Here is a 20451-nt window from a genome sequence, read left to right as displayed (position 1 = left end):
GAGTATGCTTTGGAGGAGGGAGTAAACTCTAATCCATAACCTGCGTACCCTCGGACAGGTCCACCAGATGTGCGACATTGTGCCCTCCTAGGAGCACCCTCGGAAGCACAAGGGAGAGTAGGCTGGAATGAACCGGGCCAGTCTAGCAGGCGTGTAGTACCACCTGTAAAGTATCTTATAGGCATTTTCTAAAAAGATGACATTCTTTGAGCATTTGGATATTGCTAAAGTCATGACCTGCCAATCCTCCGGATCGAGCTGTTTTCCTAGTTCCCTTTCCCATTGAAGGTGACAGAGTCGTGTCGGTGTTTTTTTAGAGGTAATATTAGAGGAATAGATCAGTGATATTAAACCCGAGGTTTGGGGTCTTGCTCTGCAGAAGTTCTCGAAGGGGGTCAAAATGTAAGGGGTCGGTTGAGATTTTATAAGCCCCTGGAGAAAGTGGCGAATCTGCAGGTAGCTATAGTGTTCACGTAACGGAATATCGTGAGAGGAGCGTAGAGCCTCGAATGATATTATCCTGGTGGGGGTGAAAAAAGAGTGAATGTCCGTGAATCCGTTTGTCTTCCACCAGGAGAATTGCTGGGGATTTTCCCAGCCTGGTGGGAACAATGGGCACTGGGGAAATTGAAGTAGGGGTAGATGAGGAGAAATCAGGCCGGCCGAAAACTTTACCGAGTCCCACATGCGAAGGGAATGGGCCAGACATGGCCCCGTCACGAGAGGACGATGTGTGGGAGGGAGCCAGGGCAATGAGGAGATTGGTGTTGGGTGTGAGTCCACTAGGTCCATAGTGGCCCATAGCGGCATTTGGTGTTGTGCATGGAGTTGGGATAACGGGGCTATGTTTGCAGCTATATAGTAGGCTTGTAGGTTAGGGACTGAAAGTCCACCATTGATTCTGCGGGCATATAGTATTTGTTTATTGATTCTGGGGCGGGTAGAACCCCAGACAAATTTCAGGATTTTGCGCTGATGTATTCGCAGGATATGCGGCGGGATCGGTACCGGTAGGACTCTAAAGAAGTAGAGTAATTTCGGCAGGTATGTCATACGAATTGCCACGATCCTGCCGAACCAGGATAATGGGAGATGAGTCCAAGAGGACAACATGTCCGTCAGCTTCTTAAACATAGGAGGAAAATTTGCCTTATAGAGTCCCGCGTAGGTTGGGGTGAGCCGGATCCCCAGGTAGGGTAATGAGGTCAGCCATTGGAACGTGAAGGTATTTTTTAAGGTTATCAAGTCTGAGGACCGAAGATTAATTGACATGGCTTTTGATTTGGTGGGGTTAACGGACAAGCCAGAAAGGGAGGCAAAAGAGTCTAGTAAAGAGAACAGGTTAGGTAGGGTGATTCTAGGGTTTGTTAGGGTTAGGAGAATATCATCTGCGAACAGTGATATCTTATGGGGTGTCCCTGTTATCTCAACACCAGTTATGTCCGGGTGGGATCGGATCGCCTCTGCCAAAGGTTCCATGGCCAAAATAAATAGGAGTGGGGAGAGTGGGCATCCCTGCCGAGTCCCCCTCCTGATGGAAAATGGAACTGATTCGAAACCATAGTATTTGACCCTAGCCTGGGGGGAATCATATAGTGCCATTACCCATTGCAAGAATGACGATCCGAAGCCATAGTGACTGAGTACCTTTGTCAGGTAAGGCCAGGACAAAGTATCAAAGGCCTTGTTCATGTCAAGAGACAGTAACATAGTTGCTATAGACCGGCTATGGGCTGTGTGCTGAAGTTGTATTATACGTCTAATAGCGTCTCCTGCTTGTCTACCCGGAACGAACCCCACCTGGTCTTTTTTGACCAGGCGTGGTAGGAAGGAGTTTAAACGATTGGCCAGGATCTTGGTCAGTATTTTAATGTCTACATTAATAAGTGAGATGGGCCTAAAATTGGTCCAAGACGTGTGGTCACGGTCGGGTTTTGGAATCATAACAATATTGGCGGTTAAAAGGTAAGGTGTGAGTGCATGGCCATCTTTTACTGCATTGAACATAGTTGTTAAATGGGGGGCTAAGACGTCTGCTAACTTCCTATAGTAAAGGGCCGTGAAGCCATCCGGGCCTGGACGTTTGCCTACTTTCAGTTCTTTTATACCCTGTAATACTTCCGTTAACTGAATATCTCGATCCATTAACGATGCGTGTGTGTCGGATAGCTTAGGCAATGTCAGTCCTGTCAGGAAGGATGTCAGGTCTTGAGTAGGAGGCTGAGTGGGGGCCTTGTAGAGGGAGGTGAGGCGGTACCTAAATTCTTCCAGCACTTTCAACGGGTTACTTGTGAGGACATTATGTCTCGTGCGGAGAGTGATAGGGTTGTGTTTCGGGGTAAAGGTGCGCAGCCTATTGGCCAGCATTGAGTTGGGTCTGTTGGCCTTGGTGTACCATTTCTGGCGGGCCCAGCGTAATGTACGTTCTGCCTCTTCAGTGAGGCATAGGTCGAGTTCTGTACGCGCCCCATCTAATAGTTTACGGTTAGCCGGGGTAGGGGACTGTTTAAAAATTGTGGATAGGGATTCTAGGCGCGCTTCTAAAGATTTACGCATTGCTATACGCTCTCGTTTGCGTTTTGCTGCCAGCTGAATTATATGCCCCCTGAGTACCGCTTTGTATGCTTCCCAGAGAGTCACCTCGGAGGAAACTGACCCAGCATTAAGCCTGAAATATTCCACTGAGGCTTTAGTAATATCGGTGAGGACTTCCTTAAAAGATAAGAGAGAGTCATTCATAGTCCAAGGGGAATATTGGGGTTTGCTGAGCAGCGAGTGGCATATAACCAAAACAGGGTCGTGGTCTGTCCAAGGAGCTGCTAAAATGGAAGCGGACACAACCAGGGGGAGATGTTTCCTCAGAACAAACATATGATCAATTCTGGAGTGGGAATGGTGAGGATGGGAGTAGTAGGTGTAATCCTTGCCAATAGGATGTAGCTCCCTCCGAGAATGTAGCCTTTTCTACACTAGAGGCCGGTGACATTACTGAGAATGCAGCCTGTTTATTGAAGACCTGTACAGCCTCATCTATTCACTAGATAGAAATGTAACTGAGAATGCAGCCTCATCTTTTCACTAGGGAAAGGTGACAAGCAGGGGCGTAACTAGAAATAGCAGGGCCCCATAGCAAAATGTTGTATGGGGCCCCCCTGCAAACAGGCCCCCCCCCCCCCCCCCCAGCTGCCCTAGTGTCAATGCAGCGTGACCTGTGCCCAATACAGCGTGACCTGTGCCCAATACAGCCTGGTCTGCCTGTGCCCCATACAGCCCCACCTATGCAGAGGAAGAGGCAAGCCACCCGGATCAGAGAGCGGGATTGCCCGCTGTAATAGCTTTCATTTGAATTTCCTGTCTTCCCGGGGCTCATCGTCACATAGCCCCACCTCTTGGCCGACGCCTTTGATGACGTCACATGTCCCGCATTGGATCACCGTTCTGTCTATCAAAGGCACCGGGCCAAAAGGTGGAGCTATGTGACGTGAGCACCGGGAACACTGGAAGTTCTAACGAAAGCTCTTACATCGGGCAATTCAGCTCTCTGCTGATACGGACAGCTCGCCTCTTCCTTTCCTCTCTCTTCCCCTGGCTGGGAGACTGCTGGCGGTGCTCTTATACTCACTGGGCCCCACTCGGCTGCGGGCCACATAGCGCCCGCATGGGTCGCTATGGTGGTAGTTACGCCCCTGGTGACAAGGCTGCAAATGCAGCCTATCCACTTACTAGAGACAGGTGACATCCCTGAGAATAAGCATATGCTCTCACTAGAGATTGATAACTTCACTGAAAATACAACCTATTCATTCGCTAGACACCTTTAACATCACTGAGGTTGCAGCCCATTTGTTTACTAGACTAGTGACATCACAGAGAATGCAGCCTATCCATTCACTAGAGGCCAGTGGCATCAATAAGAGTGCAGCCTATCCATTTACTGGAGATCTGTGACATCACTAAGAATACAGGCTATCGATTAAATAGAGATCAGTGACATCACTGGGGTTACAATGATTCCATTCACTAGAGATATCATTTAAAATATAGCCTTCCTATTTGTACTCATTGGAATTTGATGCTAGTTCTAATAAATTTGGTACATATCTATGAAAATATAGATAGAGAGATATAGTACAAATGGGTCAAAAGGACTTTACAGCCACCAATACAAAAACACAGATAAAAAAGAACCTAATTGAGTTTTATTCATACCAAAAATAAAATTGTTTAAAAAAAACTATGATCAGACGGGAAAGCTATTTACTCTCATGGATACAATATTTAAAAATATCAAGATCTGACTATCCATAAGCAGACAAACAAAATACTGTAGATTGCATATATACTTTATGGGGAATGTCATAATTATTAACAGACGAAGATGGCATTTTGCCCTTGCCCAATACCTTTTTTTAAAAACTCTTCATTAGGGACAGAGAGAGAACTTCATGATGGAAACAATGAGTAATATACTTATCAGCCATAGGCAAGTTAAATTCAGTCTAGCCCTTGGATCCAATGGGCACTCAGCCCGGGGTTCATGGAGATGGGAGGCGTGTGCAGGAACCCCCGACAGGTAACCAGCCTGAACACATCTTGGCACTGATGCACTATGAGGAACAGGCTGTCCGCATAGATCCTGATGGAGGGGAAAGCAGCTTTGTAGCGTTGTATTGCCTCCTCACTGCCTGTTTTAACCCTCATTAATCATGCGTGCTTGCAGCACAGCCCCATTCACTTAAATGGGTCAAAGGGCATAGTTCCTGCTGCGAAGCAAAGCATTGTGGCCGCAGCATATGTACATCCCTCGGCGTAGCAACAGGGGGTGTGGTTGAGGGGCAGTAAGAACATGGGGTTTTCCGTCTGTCAATTACAAGTGTAAACAGCGGCTTGTGCTAATACTGTGAGGTTTTGAAATATTGTTTCTGTTAGAGCAAATATCTTTCCTGTTTGATCAGCCATTGGTTTTTAAACAATTTTTTTCTTTGAATAATTTAAAGTCAATCAAGTATTTATCTGTGTATTTTTGATTCCGTGCCCTTAAAGTCCTGTTTACCCATTTGTACTCTATATATTGGGATGCTGGCATGTGATTTGGACTCGGGTTGTACCTTATATTCTGTGTAAGGTGCATTTCCACGAATCTGATTCCAGCTAATGGCTGTCTCTGTGATGTGTAGACAAGAGTTAAAGGGGTTTAAAAGCTTTGATTTTTTTTTTTTTTTTATTTAAATATGGTATACTTGCCACCTCTGTGCAAGGGTTTTGCACAGAGTGGCCATGATCCTCCTCTTCTGGGATCCCCCCGTGGCGCTCCTTGCTCCTCCCCGCATCGAGTGCCCCCTCGGAGACCTGCTTTCCAAGGGGGCGCTCGTGTGGGCGCACTCCTGAGTCCTGCTGCTGCGTCCATTGACACAGACAGCAGGACTCGGCCCCGCCCCTTGGCTCCCGTGTCACTGGATTTGATTGACCGTAGGGGGAGCAAATGGCTCCTGCTGCTATCAATCTGTCCAATGAGAACCCGAGACAGTGGCTTGAGCTGCTGGGCTCGTTCTCGTCGCTGGAAAGATTGGGTTTAGGTAAGTAAAAGGGAGGCTGCTGTACTACAGAAGGTTTTTCACCTTAATGCATAGAATGCAGTAAGCTTTAAAACCTTAGAGGGTGTTTCAGCTTAACCCTTTTTAAAGATAATTTTTTTTTTCCAAATAGAATTTTTAGATCTGTAGGTTTGGTGTCAATATTAATATAGTGGAGCTCCAAAATGGCTAAAAACAGCATTCAAACAGATTTCCTGTTTTATGTGCCCAGGGATTTGTAATTTTGTATAACCCTTATGTAAAACACATCTGTCCTTTAGGCTCTTTCTACTTTGTGATTTGGCATTAGCTCTCCCTGCATCATCACCCTGCTCATTGAGCAAGGGTGATTTATACTTGTTGCCCTGGTAGCAGGCTGGAGGCACAAAGAGGACACAATGTTACATTCTTGAACCAAGAAAATTAGTGTCCTCTATCTGGTGTTTGTGCAGAGTGGCAGAAAACCATAGCATTCTGTTGAACAAAATTACAAGTTCTTCTGCATGTATAATAGTAACCATGCATGTATTTCAACTGTGTATACAAAGGTTTTCCTGGAGCTTAAGTCCAGCTCTAATTTGGACAACATAATTTCATGTTCCATCTCTTGTTCCTTGTTCCGTTCACAACAGACTCATGGGCTGGTTTCTGTTCTGCTTTTTTGACTGCATGCCTTTATGAAACAAATTTTGCTTTTATGTTTAATGTTTAATTTTTTTTATGTTTAATATTTACAAGCCCTGCTTCTGAACCTTGCTTGCTAAGAACAATCATCTTTACATTTCTTTTACTCATTCTTAATTCCCAGCTGCCAGTTTCTCAGCCTTTACAAGCTGTCCAAGGAGAGCCTGTGGTTCCTGCTCCAACAGTACCAACCCCACAGTCGCATGTTGTCCCGAGTGTGGCTGCCCCCATGCCACCCCAATATTTACCCTTAACTCGACCTTTAGTGGCCTTCCCTCTAATCCCTCAGTTCACTGCTCCCAAGTTGCCAATGACTGTGCCTTCCACCATTGTACACACAGGCTTTCCTGCCCTGCCTGTGCCTATGTCCCCTGGGTTTGGCCAGGCAGTGCCAGGCTTGCCCCCCTCTTTTTTAGGTACACCAGTGCTTCCTCCTGGACAGGCAGTTATTGTTCCAAGCCACATGCCTGTTGCTCTCCAGCCCTTGCCACAGGTCCCACCTCTGACTGTGCATCCTGTGCCTCCACCTGTTGGATTTCCAACCGTCCTGGGACAAGCTGTTGAGCCTCTGCTTCCTCCTGGAGATGCTGCATACCAGGTACTGCCCTCTCTGGGCTTTGCTGGAAACTTTGGGTGTCGGCTCACATGCTGTATAAATGTATGGGATTTTCTGTAGTGTAGCGGATAGATTGTTAGTTTTAGATCAAGTCAAGTGTTATGCGAAGGAGGATTTTAAAAATGTGAAACTGTCTCGTTTGGGGTTGAATGATTCTATGTATGTCTTATTATCCGATTATGTATGTGTGTGTGTAAATACTAAACTTTTTACTCATCGACGTTTTTATTTTTTTTACCCAGGCCTTTCAACCTCCTGTAACCTCTCAGATGCCTGTAGAAACAGGCCTTCCTTCTGCCTCTGTCCACCCTTCATCATTAATGTCACCTACCATCCGCACAGACTGCCTGCCACAAACTGGGTACAGCACTGGCTTACCACAGCCTTACCTGGAGGGCAGTGGACTGCCTCCACAGGGCATCCCAGCATCGCAACCAACACCACCTTTACCTGGCTCGGCACAGCCAGTTCCAGAGGTAGGCTGCAACAGTAAATACCAACATTTTCCCCCTATATTACTCTGTCAACTTCTTTACACTACCTTGAACAATTTCATGCAGTTGCATTGCATGCAAGACAAAAGACTGTTGCTTCCAGAGTCCAATCAGTTTTTTGTTTAAAAATAACTTTTGGTGGCTATTGGTATATATACACAGATTTTCTCCATAGGTTCCAATCTAATAGACTCATAGTGATTAGCTGGATTGAGAAATGGTGGTGCAACTGCAAGCTTCCTTGTTGCATGACATATCGCTTTTCATCAGCAGTTAGGCAATAACCTGATGTGTCTACTCAAGGAGCAGCTTCCGAGTCCAAATTGACTTTAGAATAAGCACTAAGAGCTTTTAGTTCACGTCAAAGGCAGTTTTTTCAACCACCTCCATACTGGACACTTTCACCCCCTTCCTGCCCAGTCCAATTTCCAGATTTTATATATAGATTATATATATATATATATATATATATATATATATATATATATATATATATATATATATATATATATATATATATATAATTTATTTATTTTTTTACAAAAAGTTGTCAATTTAGGCTGCGATTTCAGGGAATGCCTGTGTAACTCGCATCAAAATTGGACTAAAGTAGTGCGGGGACTACTTTGAAGTCGTACTATAATGAATGATTGTCATTCGAAATCATGGGGAATGACTTGTCATGCTACTTTTGCAGTCCCAAATCGTGCAGTCACAAATTTAGTAAGAGATTTATCATACGCAGACATGGGCATCCTACATAGGCATATTATTACATCCCAAAACACATTCTGCTACTCCTGCTACTATATTGGTACCACATGTGTGTCAAGTTTTCCTTGTCTAGACTGATTAGATACCTTTTGTATCTTATGTATCAAACAATCCAACCAATTGCATCAAAACTGTACTGTAATGGCCCTCAACATTTTTGGAGGAGCGCAAACTGAAAAATTCAGAAAAATAACCCCCATCAAACGCAGCCTCGCTGTGCCCCATCAAACGCAGCCTCGCTGTGCCCCCCGCCCGCCGTCTATACTTGCCCTGTCTCGGTGGTGGTGGGACAGCTCCTCGATGTCTTCTCCCGTCCTCTGCTATGATTGGATGCCCGATAGGTGTCCAATCACAGCGCCTGTCCTTTCAGCCAATCAGGTGATGGGTAATAGATCCGATCACCTGATTGGTGGAGAGGCGGTTTTAGTGTTGGGAAAGCGAATGTTCATTCGCTTTTCTAAGACAGCTGAGTGACCTGCAGGTGCCCAGCGCTCGCAGGTCACCTTTTTTGACGCCTATTAGAGCCTATGGCTCTAATCGGGTGCTTTAAAAAAAGAAACCCTTCCACTGTAATTCAGGCACCTGAAAAGGGGCCGGGCACCTGAATAGGGGATGGCAGCGGTGGCCATAGATGGATTCATGCAATGCATGAATTTATCTATTGGTGCTAGAGGGGTGGCTGGAGAGAGGGAGCGGCGACAATGCGCCCTTATGGACGCACTGCCACTGAATGTAGCTTAGGGAAGCTTCACCTATAGCAGTCTCAGTTCCTTTTAGTCTGCTGATGCCTGGCTGCCCCCCAGGAATGCCATGTCCACTAGCCTTGTGTCTTGAATGAATGTAGTCAGGGTGTGCGGATGGGTCAGTTCAGGCCTCAGGCAGAGACACACAGGCCCAGTTCCATGATCCGCTGTGCCGCTGCAAGCCCCTGGGGGTGTGTGAGGGGCAAGCTTCTGGAAGGAAATACCGGTATGTCGTCCTGGAACTGTAGAGCATCCTCCCGGCCGTTTATATACATTGGCTGGGCTGAAAGTGGTTCATTTATTCCACAAATGTTAAAATCTGTCTTTTTTTTTTTTTTTTTTTCTTCTTAAACTAATACTATTCCCTATAGTTTATATATTTTTTTTTTTTGTTTTTGTAGCACTGTATTTACACAAACGTTTACCAAATCTATACTTTCAGGAATAAATATACTAAAATAAATTTTAGTGCGCACAAACTCAATATAATATCAATTTTTTTTTCTAAAATATAAAAGATGGGGTTGTATCAAGTAAATGGATACCAAACATGTCAAGCCTCAAAAAGCAACAGTACCCAACAATGAATGCCATTACAGATTACCAGTTTAGAGTTACCTGTGAATTATCGCCCTAGAATTCTTGTTCTCACTATGACACGTTTGTGACGATACCCAATGTGTGGTGCAGTTGCTTTTATATTTTCCTATGTGTTTTCCTTGTGTGTACATACAGCACAGAACACAGGCTGGATATTCATAGACACTGTTCTATAGGCTGCTACCTCCAAGTGATTAGACCCTGGCAAACTTTGCTGAACACTCCCGTGTGTACCCCTATAACCCTACCTCACTCCACAGTTTTATGCTAGTTACCTTGGCGATGAACCTCTTCTTCCTTTTAGAGAAATTATTCTTTATTAACTAGTTTATCATTTTACTCGTTATTCTTCAATCAATTCCTTATTGTAGTTGGCCTCGGGGTGTTATACAGATTCAGGGTCATGCTCCATCCGTATTACTATTGACTTGAATGTAAGGAGTTGAAATGTTTTGACGCCTTCCTAACTCAACATGTGGCTTCATTTTTGAAGCGCAGCAATTCAAAGCAAACTCTTCATGTTTTGATAATGTGAACAACTCTATGCGCTGTCCATCAATTGGTGACGGCTTTACTAGGTGTTTGAGAGGTGTTAAAAACATGCCTCAAATGCCTGCTTTTAATGCCAGCGTGAACAACACTTTATACAGCCATCACTGTCCAAAACTCAAAAGCGCTAGGCTCCTTCTCCACCCCCGCTGTGTCTGCCAGAGTCAGAAAGCGAAATGCCTCACCTAAAGGACACACATTGCACTCCTTTCCCCTGTACCACCATGTCCCCTTTAATACTAAGAGACCAGCTTAATCTAAAAAGACTTTTCCCATTTATGAAAAATCTGCAATTTGTGTTGACTGAGTTAATTCTGAAAATATTTTCACTTTTTTTCTGAAAGCCATTCCTGGACTCTATCCAGTGGAAAAAATGTACTAATAAGTAGTCTGTGCTGGTAGTAGAGCCTGCCATCTTAGTCTCTTAAAACATCTGTACTTACAGAAGATGTTGCTTCATTTCCGATATTTAAAAAAATTCAGATATAAAATTGAGATGCTTTAACCACTTCAGCCCCGGAAGGATTTACCCCCTTCCTGACCAGTGCACTTTTTATAATTTGGCACTGCGTCGCTTTAACTGCTAATTGCGCGGTCATGCAATGCTGTACCCAAATGAAATTTGCGTCCTTTTCTTCCCACAAGTAGAGCTTTCTTTTGATGGTATTTGATCACCTCTGCCGTTTTTTTTTTTTTTTTTTTTTTTTTTTTTTTTTTTTTTTTGCGCTATAAACGGAAAAAGACCGAAAATTTTGAAAAAAAAAATGATATTTTCTACTTTTTGTTATAAAAAAAAATCCAATAAACTCAATTTTAGTCATATATTTAGGCCAAAATGTATTCGGCCACATGTCTTTGGTAAAAAAAAATGTCAATAAGCGTATATTTGCGCAAAAGTTATAGCGTCTACAAGCTAGGGTACATTTTCTGGAATTTACACAGCTTTTAGTTTGACTGCCTATGTCATTTCTTGAGGTGTTAAAATGGCAGGGCAGTACAAAACCCCCCAAATGACCATTTTGGAAAGTAGACCCCTCAAGGAAATTGCTGAGAGGCATGTTGAGCCCATTGAATATTAATTTTTTTTGTCCCAAGTGATTGAATAATGACAAAAAAAAAAATTACAAAAAGTTGTCACTAAATGATATATTGCTCAAACAGGCCATGGGCATATGTGGAATTGCACCCCAAAATACATTCAGCTGCTTCTCCTGAGTACGGGGATACCACGTGTGGGATTTTTTGGGAGCCTAGCCGCGTACGGGGCCCCGAAAACCAATCACCGCCTTCAGGATTTCTAAGGGCGTAAATTTTTGATTTCACTCCTCACTACCTATCAGTTTTGAAGGCCATAAAATGCCCAGACGGCACTGGCCCCCCCCCCCAAATGACCCCATTTTGGAAAGTAGACACCCCAAGCTATTTGCTGAGAGGCATGTTGAGTCCATGGAATATTTTATATTTTGACACAAGTTGCGGGAAAGTGACTTTTTTTTTTTTTTTTTTTTGCACAAAGTTGTCACTAAATGATATATTGCTCACACAGGCCGTGGGCATATGTGGAATTGCCCCCCAAAATACATTTAGCTGCTTCTCCTGAGTATGGGGATACCACATGTGTGGGACTTTTTGGGAGCCTAGCCGCGTACGGGGCCCCGAAAACCAATCACCTTCAGGATTTCTAAGGGTGTACATTGTGAAAATGAAGAAAGACAAGAAAAATGTTTTTTTTTTTCTTTTTTCAATTTTCAAAACTTTGTGACAAAAGGTGAGGTCTGCAAAATACTCACTATACCTCTCAGCAAATAGCTTGGGGTGTCTACTTTTCAAAATAGGGTCATTTGGGGGGGGGTTTGTGCCACCTGGGCATTCCATGGCCTCCGAAACTGTGATAGGCAGTAAAGAGTGAAATCAAAAATTTACGTCCTTAGAAAGCCTGAAGGCGGTGCTTGGTTTTCGGGGTCCCGTACGCGGCTAGGCTCCCAAAAAGTCTCACACGTGGTATCCCCGTACTCAGGAGAAGCAACAGAATGTATTTTGAGGTGTAAATATATCATTTAGTGACAACTTTGTGCAAAAAAAAAAAAATTGTCTTTTTCCCGCAACTTGTGTCACAATATAATATTCCATGGACTCGACATGCCTCTCAGCAAATAGCTTGGGGTGTCTAGTTTCCAAAATGGGGTAATTGTGGGGGGTTTTGAACTGTCCTGGCATTTTATGCACAACATTTAGAAGCTTATGTCACACATTACCCACTCTTCTAACCACTTGAAGATAAAGCCCTTTCTGACACTTTTTGTTTACATGAAAAAATTATTTTTTTTGCAAGAAAATTACTTTGAACTCCCAAACATTATATATGTTTTTAAAGCAAATGCCCTACAGATTAAAATGGTGGGTGTTTCATTTTTTTTTTTTTTTTTTTTCACACAGTATTTGCGCAGCGATTTTTCAAATGCATTTTTTGGGAAAACACACTTTTTTAAAATTTTAATGCACTAAAACACACTATATTGCCCAAATGTTTGATGAAGTAAAAAAGATGATCTTAGGCTGAGTACATGGATACCAAACATGACATGCTTTAAAATTGCGCACAAACGTGCAGTGGCAACAAAATAAATACATTTTTAAAAGCCTTTAAAAGCCTTTACAGGTTACCACTTTAGATTTACAGAGGAGGTCTACTGCTAAAATTACTGCCGTCGATCTGACCTTCGCGGTGATACCTCACATGCATGATGCAGGGGGGGACAGGGGTGCTTTTTTTTTTTTTTTTTTGCTTTTTTATCTTATTTTTAAACTGTTCCTTTCAATTTTATTTTATTTTTTTATCATTTTTATTGTTATCTCAGGGAATGTAAATATCCCCTATGATAGCAATAGGTAGTGACAGGTACTCTTTTTTGAAAAAATTGGGGTCTATTAAACCCTAGATCTCTCCTCTGCCCTCAAAGCATCTGACCACACCAAGATCGGTGTGATAAAATGCTTTCCCAATTTCCCAATGGCGCTGTTTACATCCGGCGAAATCTAAGTCATGAAATGCTCGTAGCTTCCGGTTTCTTAGGCCATAGAGATGTTTGGAGCCACTCTGGTCTCTGATCAGCTCTATGGTCAGCTGGCTGAATCACCGGCTGCATTCTCAGGTTCCCTGTCGAGACAGGAGAGCCAGAGAAAAACACGGAAGACGGGGGGTTGGGGGGGGGGGGGGCGGGGTCATTCCCTCCCACACAGTAAACGGTAAAGTATAAAAAATTGCATACCTGAAAAGCAAACGTGATAAAACATAACAATAAAACATTGCAGAATAGAATACAGTAAAAGAGAGCAGAACAATAGAGAGAGAGAACAATGAAACGACAACTATTTTATATATATGTATGTGTGTGTGTGTGTGTGTGTGTGTGTGTGTGTGTGTATATATATATATATATATATATATATATATATATATATATATATATATATATAATAATTTTTTTTTTTACACTTTTTTTTTTTTTTGTAACTAACTTTTATAACTGTAACCGGTTCCAGGTTCGGGTCTCTCAAAATGCGATGGCATCTTGGGAGACCCTGTGAAAGTGTGCACTAGCCTAGTGCCTAGTCTGTGCAATGCTGTACCCTGCACTAATACTCAACTAGTGTATGGTAGCGTTCAAAACATTCACCAATGCAAAGACCAGGATTGTCAGGACAGGAGGGACAATAATAGCGGGTGTCACGCCTATATCCGCGCTTGCTGCAGACACATCTTTTTTGGGGGTGTTCGTTAGGTAGGGGTACTCGGGAGGACATAAAGAAAATGCCTCTCATGCAGCCGACTGCATTTGGTTGGGGATGTGAATGGGGGAAGTACGGGTGCTGCAGAAGCGGTGGGTTCCCAATTAGGATTGGCGAATGCAGCAGGAAGGGTATTATGAGCACGACGGGCCTGTGTTTGTCTTCTTGGTGGCAGCAGGACACTACTTGTGCTTGCCACCTCACCAGCTTGAACTGCGCTTATGGACTCGCCACGTCACCAAGTGTTACTGCAGTGCTGGTTTGACTACGACCGGGGTGTACTAGGCCTCTGGTGCTTGCCAGTTCACCAAAACGCTACCAAAAAAACTGTTAGCAAGCGCAGGGATCAGGCCTGACTCTGCGAACGCTGCAGTTATGCGTTTAGTGTTTTGTAAGTGACGGTGGTCGATCGATACTGCACTTGGGTGGGCTGGGCGGAGGGGCAAAACGCAGGTGCTAGCAGGTATCTGGGCTGATCCCGCTAACACTGCGTTTTTGGGAACCCTAAACTGCTGGGAAAGTTAGTATAGATCTGATCGGATCAGATACTATACCACTAAGGGAGGTGTATGGTGCGTGCGTGGGTGTTAGCGGTACTGGCGCTAATCTGACGCTGCCTGGGGCGACGCATATGACCGCCGGGCGATCAGGGGGCTAAACCTTTATTCAGTAATAAACGGCGGGTGCCCTGATACTATAAAAAATAAACGAACTAACCAGCGTCACCCGTAACACTTATACGGTGATCAGTGGTGAAAGGGTTAACTAGGGGGCAAGGGGTTAAAACATTTATTAGATAGTATATGGGGGTCCCTGACGCTATAAAACGCTGACGGCGAACCTAAATATTTACCTCCCTAACTAGCGTCAGCAGCGACACTAATACAGCGATCAGAAAAATGATCGCTTAGTGACACTGGCGACGGGGGGTGATCAAGAGGTTAAAACTTTATTAGGAGGGTATCCTAGACCTAAAGGGGGCTAACACTAACTGCCCTACCACACTAATGCCCCGTACACACGGTCGGACTTTGTTCGGACATTCCGACAACAAAATCCTAGGATTTTTTCCGACGGATGTTGGCTCAAACTTGTCTTGCATACACATGGTCACACAAAGTTGTCGGAAAATCCGTTCATTCTGAACGCGGTGACGTAAAACACGTACGTCGGGACTATAAACAGGGCAGTGGCCAATAGCTTTCATCTCTTTATTTATTCTGAGCATGCGTGGCACTTTGTCCGTCGGATTTGTGTACACACGATCGGAATTTCCGACAACAGCTTTTGTTGTCGGAAAATTTTATATCCTGGTCTCAAACTTTGTGTGTCGGAAAATACGATGGAAAATGTGTGATGGAGCCTACACACAGTCGAAATTTCCGACAACAAGGTCCTTTCACACATTTTCCGTCGGAAAATCCGACCGTGTGTACGAGGCATAACTGTCATAAACTGACACCAATGCAGTGATCAGAAAAAAAAACAAAAAACTGCTTGGTGTCAGTGTGACCGGGGGGGGGGGGGGGGGTGTAATGTGTGCCTGGCATGTTCTACTGAGTGTGTGTGTGTTTTACACTCACAGTGATGTCTTCTCTCCTCGACGCAGAACGAAAAAAAAGCCGAGGAGAGATGACATCATTTCCTTTGCTGCTGTTTAGCATACAACAGCAAAGGAAGATTCTCACTGGCTGGGAGCGATCGCAAGGGGGGGGGGCCACGAACGGATGGTCTTTCCCTCACCTCTCATCGCTCCCAGACCAAAGCCGACCGCCTCATGCACCGGGGGGGGGGGGGGGTGTTCGATCGGACCCCCTGCCCGCGGGAGGCAGATCACGTACAGGTACGTGATTCTGCCTGCCCGTGCCATTCTGCCGACGTATATCGTCGTGAGGCGGTCGGCAAGTGGTTAAAAGACTCTCTAACCTCACAGGCCCAGCTCTGTAAACACCAGTTGCTGCTATTTCTGTTTGCTAGACTGCAGCTCATTGGACTATGGCAATGAACAAAAAGCAGGATCCTTTCTTTCAGGACCAAACCTTAGGGCATTTGCATACACTGCCCTCTGCCTTGCTCTTTTGTGTTCTTGCCCTAGGACAAGTTGTGACACAGATCTGCAGAATGGCTGCTCCATATGCTCCAAATCTTATCACTAAAAGCCTGGTCATCTGAAGCTGCTTGCAAACATTGCCTCACCCATGTGCCCTTTGAGGGAGGCCATCTATTTTGTGAGGCACTTGACAAAATATCAAAGATGTCACAGGAGGCTCTTAAACCCCCATTCCTCGATGGCTTCTATTGCCCTGAAAAGAGCGTTGCATTACTGTTTTCAGGCTTCATTTTCAAAGTAAAAACATAGTCCTTCCTTTCAGCACAAGACATTGAATGCAAAATCTCCCAAGTCCACTCCAAAACCTTCTTCACAATGAAGAGGCACCTTCACTCCCAAAAATGGTGGGGGATCTATTAGTTTGCCCTTCTCTGGGTCACAGATATCCAAGAACCTATGGGTTCAATCGGTGGCTTCAAATGGGTACAAAACTCTACTACCTATATTGTTTTCTTCTCTCAAACCAACTGAAATCTTGTCAAGGACAGTCAGATTTGCAGACTGCCCTGGACATGTGTCCACTGGCGTCAGATCCTGTCCGCCAAAAGCCAACTGATTTGGGGATTCATTCCCTATCCATCCATGGGATCGGATGACAGCCGGATGGAAACGGACACGCTCTGCATAGCATCTCATTCTCCTGTTCAGCAGGGATCAGCTGAGAGATTCCCTGCTGAGCAGGTGGATGCGCATTACGGAGTCTGCCTAGTATGAAAGGGGCCTAACCTTGCATTCTGGTCTTCCTACAGTCAGGACTTGGATAAAATTTGGCCTTAATTACTCTTATCGGGACATCTTGTTCCAAAAGTCTCTGGCCTCGTTTTACCTTTTTAAATAACCTTTTATTCAGTTTGATTTACAGATTAAACCGCCCTTCTAGCACCCTGTGCTTCCTTGGGATTTCTCTTCCTGCTCTGCTGAGATAATCCTTTTGAGCCCATCAGACAACTTTCTTTGGATGATCTCTCCTGCAAAACGACCTTAGTAGCCAGATGTGTCTCTGAATTAGTAAAGTTTAGCCAGTGTCCAATCGCCTAAAGGTAGTTGCCTATAACAAGGGTTTATGAATATTCAGCCTGTACTGTAGTCCCAAGAAATGGAATCACCGGTAAGTCAAAATATTTTTACTTTAACTTTGTTACCACAAGGGGGCTAACAAGCCCCCAATATGACTAGCATGGGCAGGTGACATGTTCTGTTTATGGAGGCTTCAGGTTTTTATTGTACTTTCAGTAAAAGTGATCTGGACAGGTGTACAGCCATCCAGATCACTTTTACTGAAAAGCCAGCGAGTTTGCTTTACTACCCATGAAAGTTTTATGCCTTTTCTGTTGGCTATTTGAAAGCCACCTTGTTTTATTAATGTACCTATGTAAAAAAGGAACTGGTTAAAGCCAACATCAGGATTATATGCTCATTAGATTGTGACTTCATTCTGTCACTTTATTCCCGTTCAAGTGTCCTTGCCACACAATCCTACAGTTTCTGCTGCCATTCCTTGTCCTGAACTATAATTTGAGATCATTAGACTGTGGAGGTCGTGCTTTGACTATTGTGCCTGGAGGAAAGTATTTATTTTTTTGCCTGCTTTTCCACCAGCTTTTTTGAAACCTGTTGAGTATAATGGCCAAGGGTGTCATTGCTGTCAAGGGCAGTGTATAGCCCCCTCAAAGGCTAAGTTCACCCCCCCAAATTCAAACTTCCCTGGGCACAATATACTCGTAATGTACCTCTGTTGCAGAAAAGAATAAGCTTTCTTTTCTTACCTCCTCTATTATCCGTCCTGAAATTTGGTATTTGGGATGGAAAAACTGTTACAAGTACTTTTAGCAGCTGGCCTCATTAACACTTACCTTACACCTGCGCTCCCCCTTCAGGAAATTGATCCCACCCATCTCTACAGTTACATGCTAATTCAATGCAGACATTGCCAGTGAACTTCACCCTCTATACACTGCCATCAATAGTTTTTACCTTCTTCTTGCATAGGTCACTCATTTGGCAGTGTGTGCAGGAGCTGAGCAATCGCATAACAGCCCATGTAGAGCAGAGCTGTAGTAGTATTGAAAACAGGAGAAGTGTGTCCTTTAAAGTCTTTAAAGCTCACCATACACTGTACAGTCTCCTTTTTAGATCTGGAAAAAGAACAACTACGCTATTCAAAATACTAGAAAGCTGCAACTCGAAAGTGATATACAACACAAACAAAACAGTAGAACATAAGGAGCTGCGCTAGTGGTAAACAAACAATAAATGAAAATCAAAATATTATTAAGTGAATGAAAACAAAAAATTAAAGTACAATTGTGCATAAATATGTGTGTCACACCAGAATTATAATGCTAGTGAACACTATAGACCGGATCAAAAATGCATTACAAAAAGTCAGTGGTGCTGGTGATAAAGGCAAATATGCACAAACCAGTCAGTGATGCTGTTGATAAAGGAAAATATGCACAAAACAGTCAGTGACAGTAGTAATCAACACGATGATGATGTTGCGACACCCTGTGACAAATCTTGATGGGTCAGGAAACAATGATTCTACCACCTTAAGGGATGCAGGCTTACCAGATTACCAGCTGAAAAGGGCTTGTCACCCAATCCTGGGTAGTGAAGGTCTCCCGCTGTTGTAGATGGCCGCTACAAATGACTCGCAGACCTAGCATCTCCCAAAATTCCAGTTTAGGCAATCCGACAATCCCAATATGTCTGTATCAACTGACACACTGAATAATTGGTAGTAAAGCACTGGGTCCAGCGGAAGGAGAAAAGGTAAGGCTGGATGATCTAGTTGCATAGGTATTCTCCACCGCTCAGACAAAACATCCACCAAACTTATAGCCGTATTCTGCAGGGCTCCAGTGTGTCCATGTGAAAAAACAAATTGTCCACATAGCGTAATACTGTCGGTAAGTTTTAATAAACCCAATAATCCCCATGCAAGATATACGTACTAGAAATCTATAATGCTCAAGCAATAAAAGGTGCCTGTGCAAGTAACATCACCTGGTTGCCAGTAATGCTGTGGGAAAGGTTTGTGTACATCAGCCGTTTGGTCCTACTTCCTGATACCTAGGCAGACCCGTGATGCGCACACTTCACTTCCGGTGAACCACAGAGATCACGTCTCTAACGCGTTTCGTCACTTCCTGACTTCGTCTGAGGGCGTGATCTTGTATTGTGATCACCAGTTTTTTTGTAAAATCAATGTCTCTGCCCTGGGCACTAATCATGTGACATCCATTGTGTTCACTCGCATCGCGCATAACAAATGCGCTAACATGCAAACAAACCAAATGGAGGTCTTCACGGCCACAGAACTGACAAAGTGCAACACCAATCGGTAACGATAATATAGGCACTAAGATTTCATATAAAACTATTCCTAAACATGATTAAAATCATAAAATAGATTAAACGCTAAAAACAAATGAATAAAAGTGGCAAACTTATAACCATAAATTAATAAAGTGCACTTATATAACCACAAAAGTGGATCATCATATTGGAGTATGGGACATATGATTAAAGAATCACTCTATCCACCCCTCTGCATCAGCACTGACACACTGGCATGGGCAGAGCGAAACAGCTGCCTAAAAACTATATATATCTATAACTGCACAAAAACATACATATATGTAGCAGCGCACAAAAAATATCAATTAATGAGAAACAATCTTAATACATGATTAAAATTGCAACCAAATATGAAAAGATAATTTAAGTACATAATTAAGACCACATTAAAACACTAAAATCTCATGGAGGTCTTTTTAGACAGCCCAATGTTTCAAATAAAATCGACTGACTGGGCATTTGCATGACATGTCAGCATGTTGCTCAAATGCCCAATTCATCAAGGTTACCTGAAATCAATATTGCCTGAAATCAATATAGTGGAAGATCATGTTATGTATCCTATATAATGAAACAATTGATATATAATTCGATGTTTAATCCTTTGGGGGAGGGGATATCTGTTAAATATATCCACTGAGTTTCTCATTTTGACAACTCGCGAATGAGCCCCTCCAATGTGGCTCTAAATGCTCGACCACCCAAAATTCTACACCTGCCGGTTCCTGGTTATGTTTCAGTTTAAAATTGAGGGACACATTACGGTCCTTGAGCCCTATCTTTATATTGTGGATGTGTTCAGCTACCCTTATCCTCAGCATCCTCTTAGTGCGCCCTATATATAACAGGCCGCATGGGCATTTTAAAGCGTAAACAACGTGTACTGTTGCATATGACAAATTGATGTCAAAACTTCTATTATTAGCAGGAGAACTGAATAAATCTAGTCCTCTGGTCTTGAGACCTCTCTACAGGCCTTACAGCTTCTACAAGAAAAGAAGCCATTTCGATCCCAAAATGATAAAGGTTGCCTTGGGGGGTCCAATACTTTTTTTTTTTTTTTTTTTTTTTTTATAATCCTATCTCTGAAACTGGGCGCTTTTCTGTATATGAACTGAGGTGCAGATGGTAGTGTAGTACTTAGTTTCTTGTCCAA

General features: G+C 43.5%; 1 protein-coding gene across 11 annotated transcripts in view; it reads left to right on the top strand.

Moving 5' to 3' along the window:
* Positions 1 to 20451, top strand: part of LOC141132778 (serine/threonine-protein kinase WNK1-like) — a 252474-nt gene that overhangs the window by 179661 nt on the left and 52362 nt on the right. For 10 of the 11 annotated variants that reach the window (XM_073621627.1, XM_073621622.1, XM_073621623.1 and 7 more), the window contains 2 exons: positions 6382 to 6855; positions 7116 to 7349. In XM_073621627.1, the coding sequence (XP_073477728.1) occupies positions 6382 to 6855; positions 7116 to 7349 (708 nt within the window). The remainder of the gene's footprint in view (positions 1 to 6381; positions 6856 to 7115; positions 7350 to 20451) is intronic. The other variant, XM_073621629.1, reaches the window with a different exon arrangement.

This window comes from Aquarana catesbeiana, linkage group LG03 (assembly GCF_042186555.1).
Source record: "Aquarana catesbeiana isolate 2022-GZ linkage group LG03, ASM4218655v1, whole genome shotgun sequence".
Classification (NCBI taxonomy): Eukaryota; Metazoa; Chordata; class Amphibia; order Anura; family Ranidae; genus Aquarana; species Aquarana catesbeiana.
This window is presented reverse-complemented; position numbering and strand designations above follow the sequence as displayed.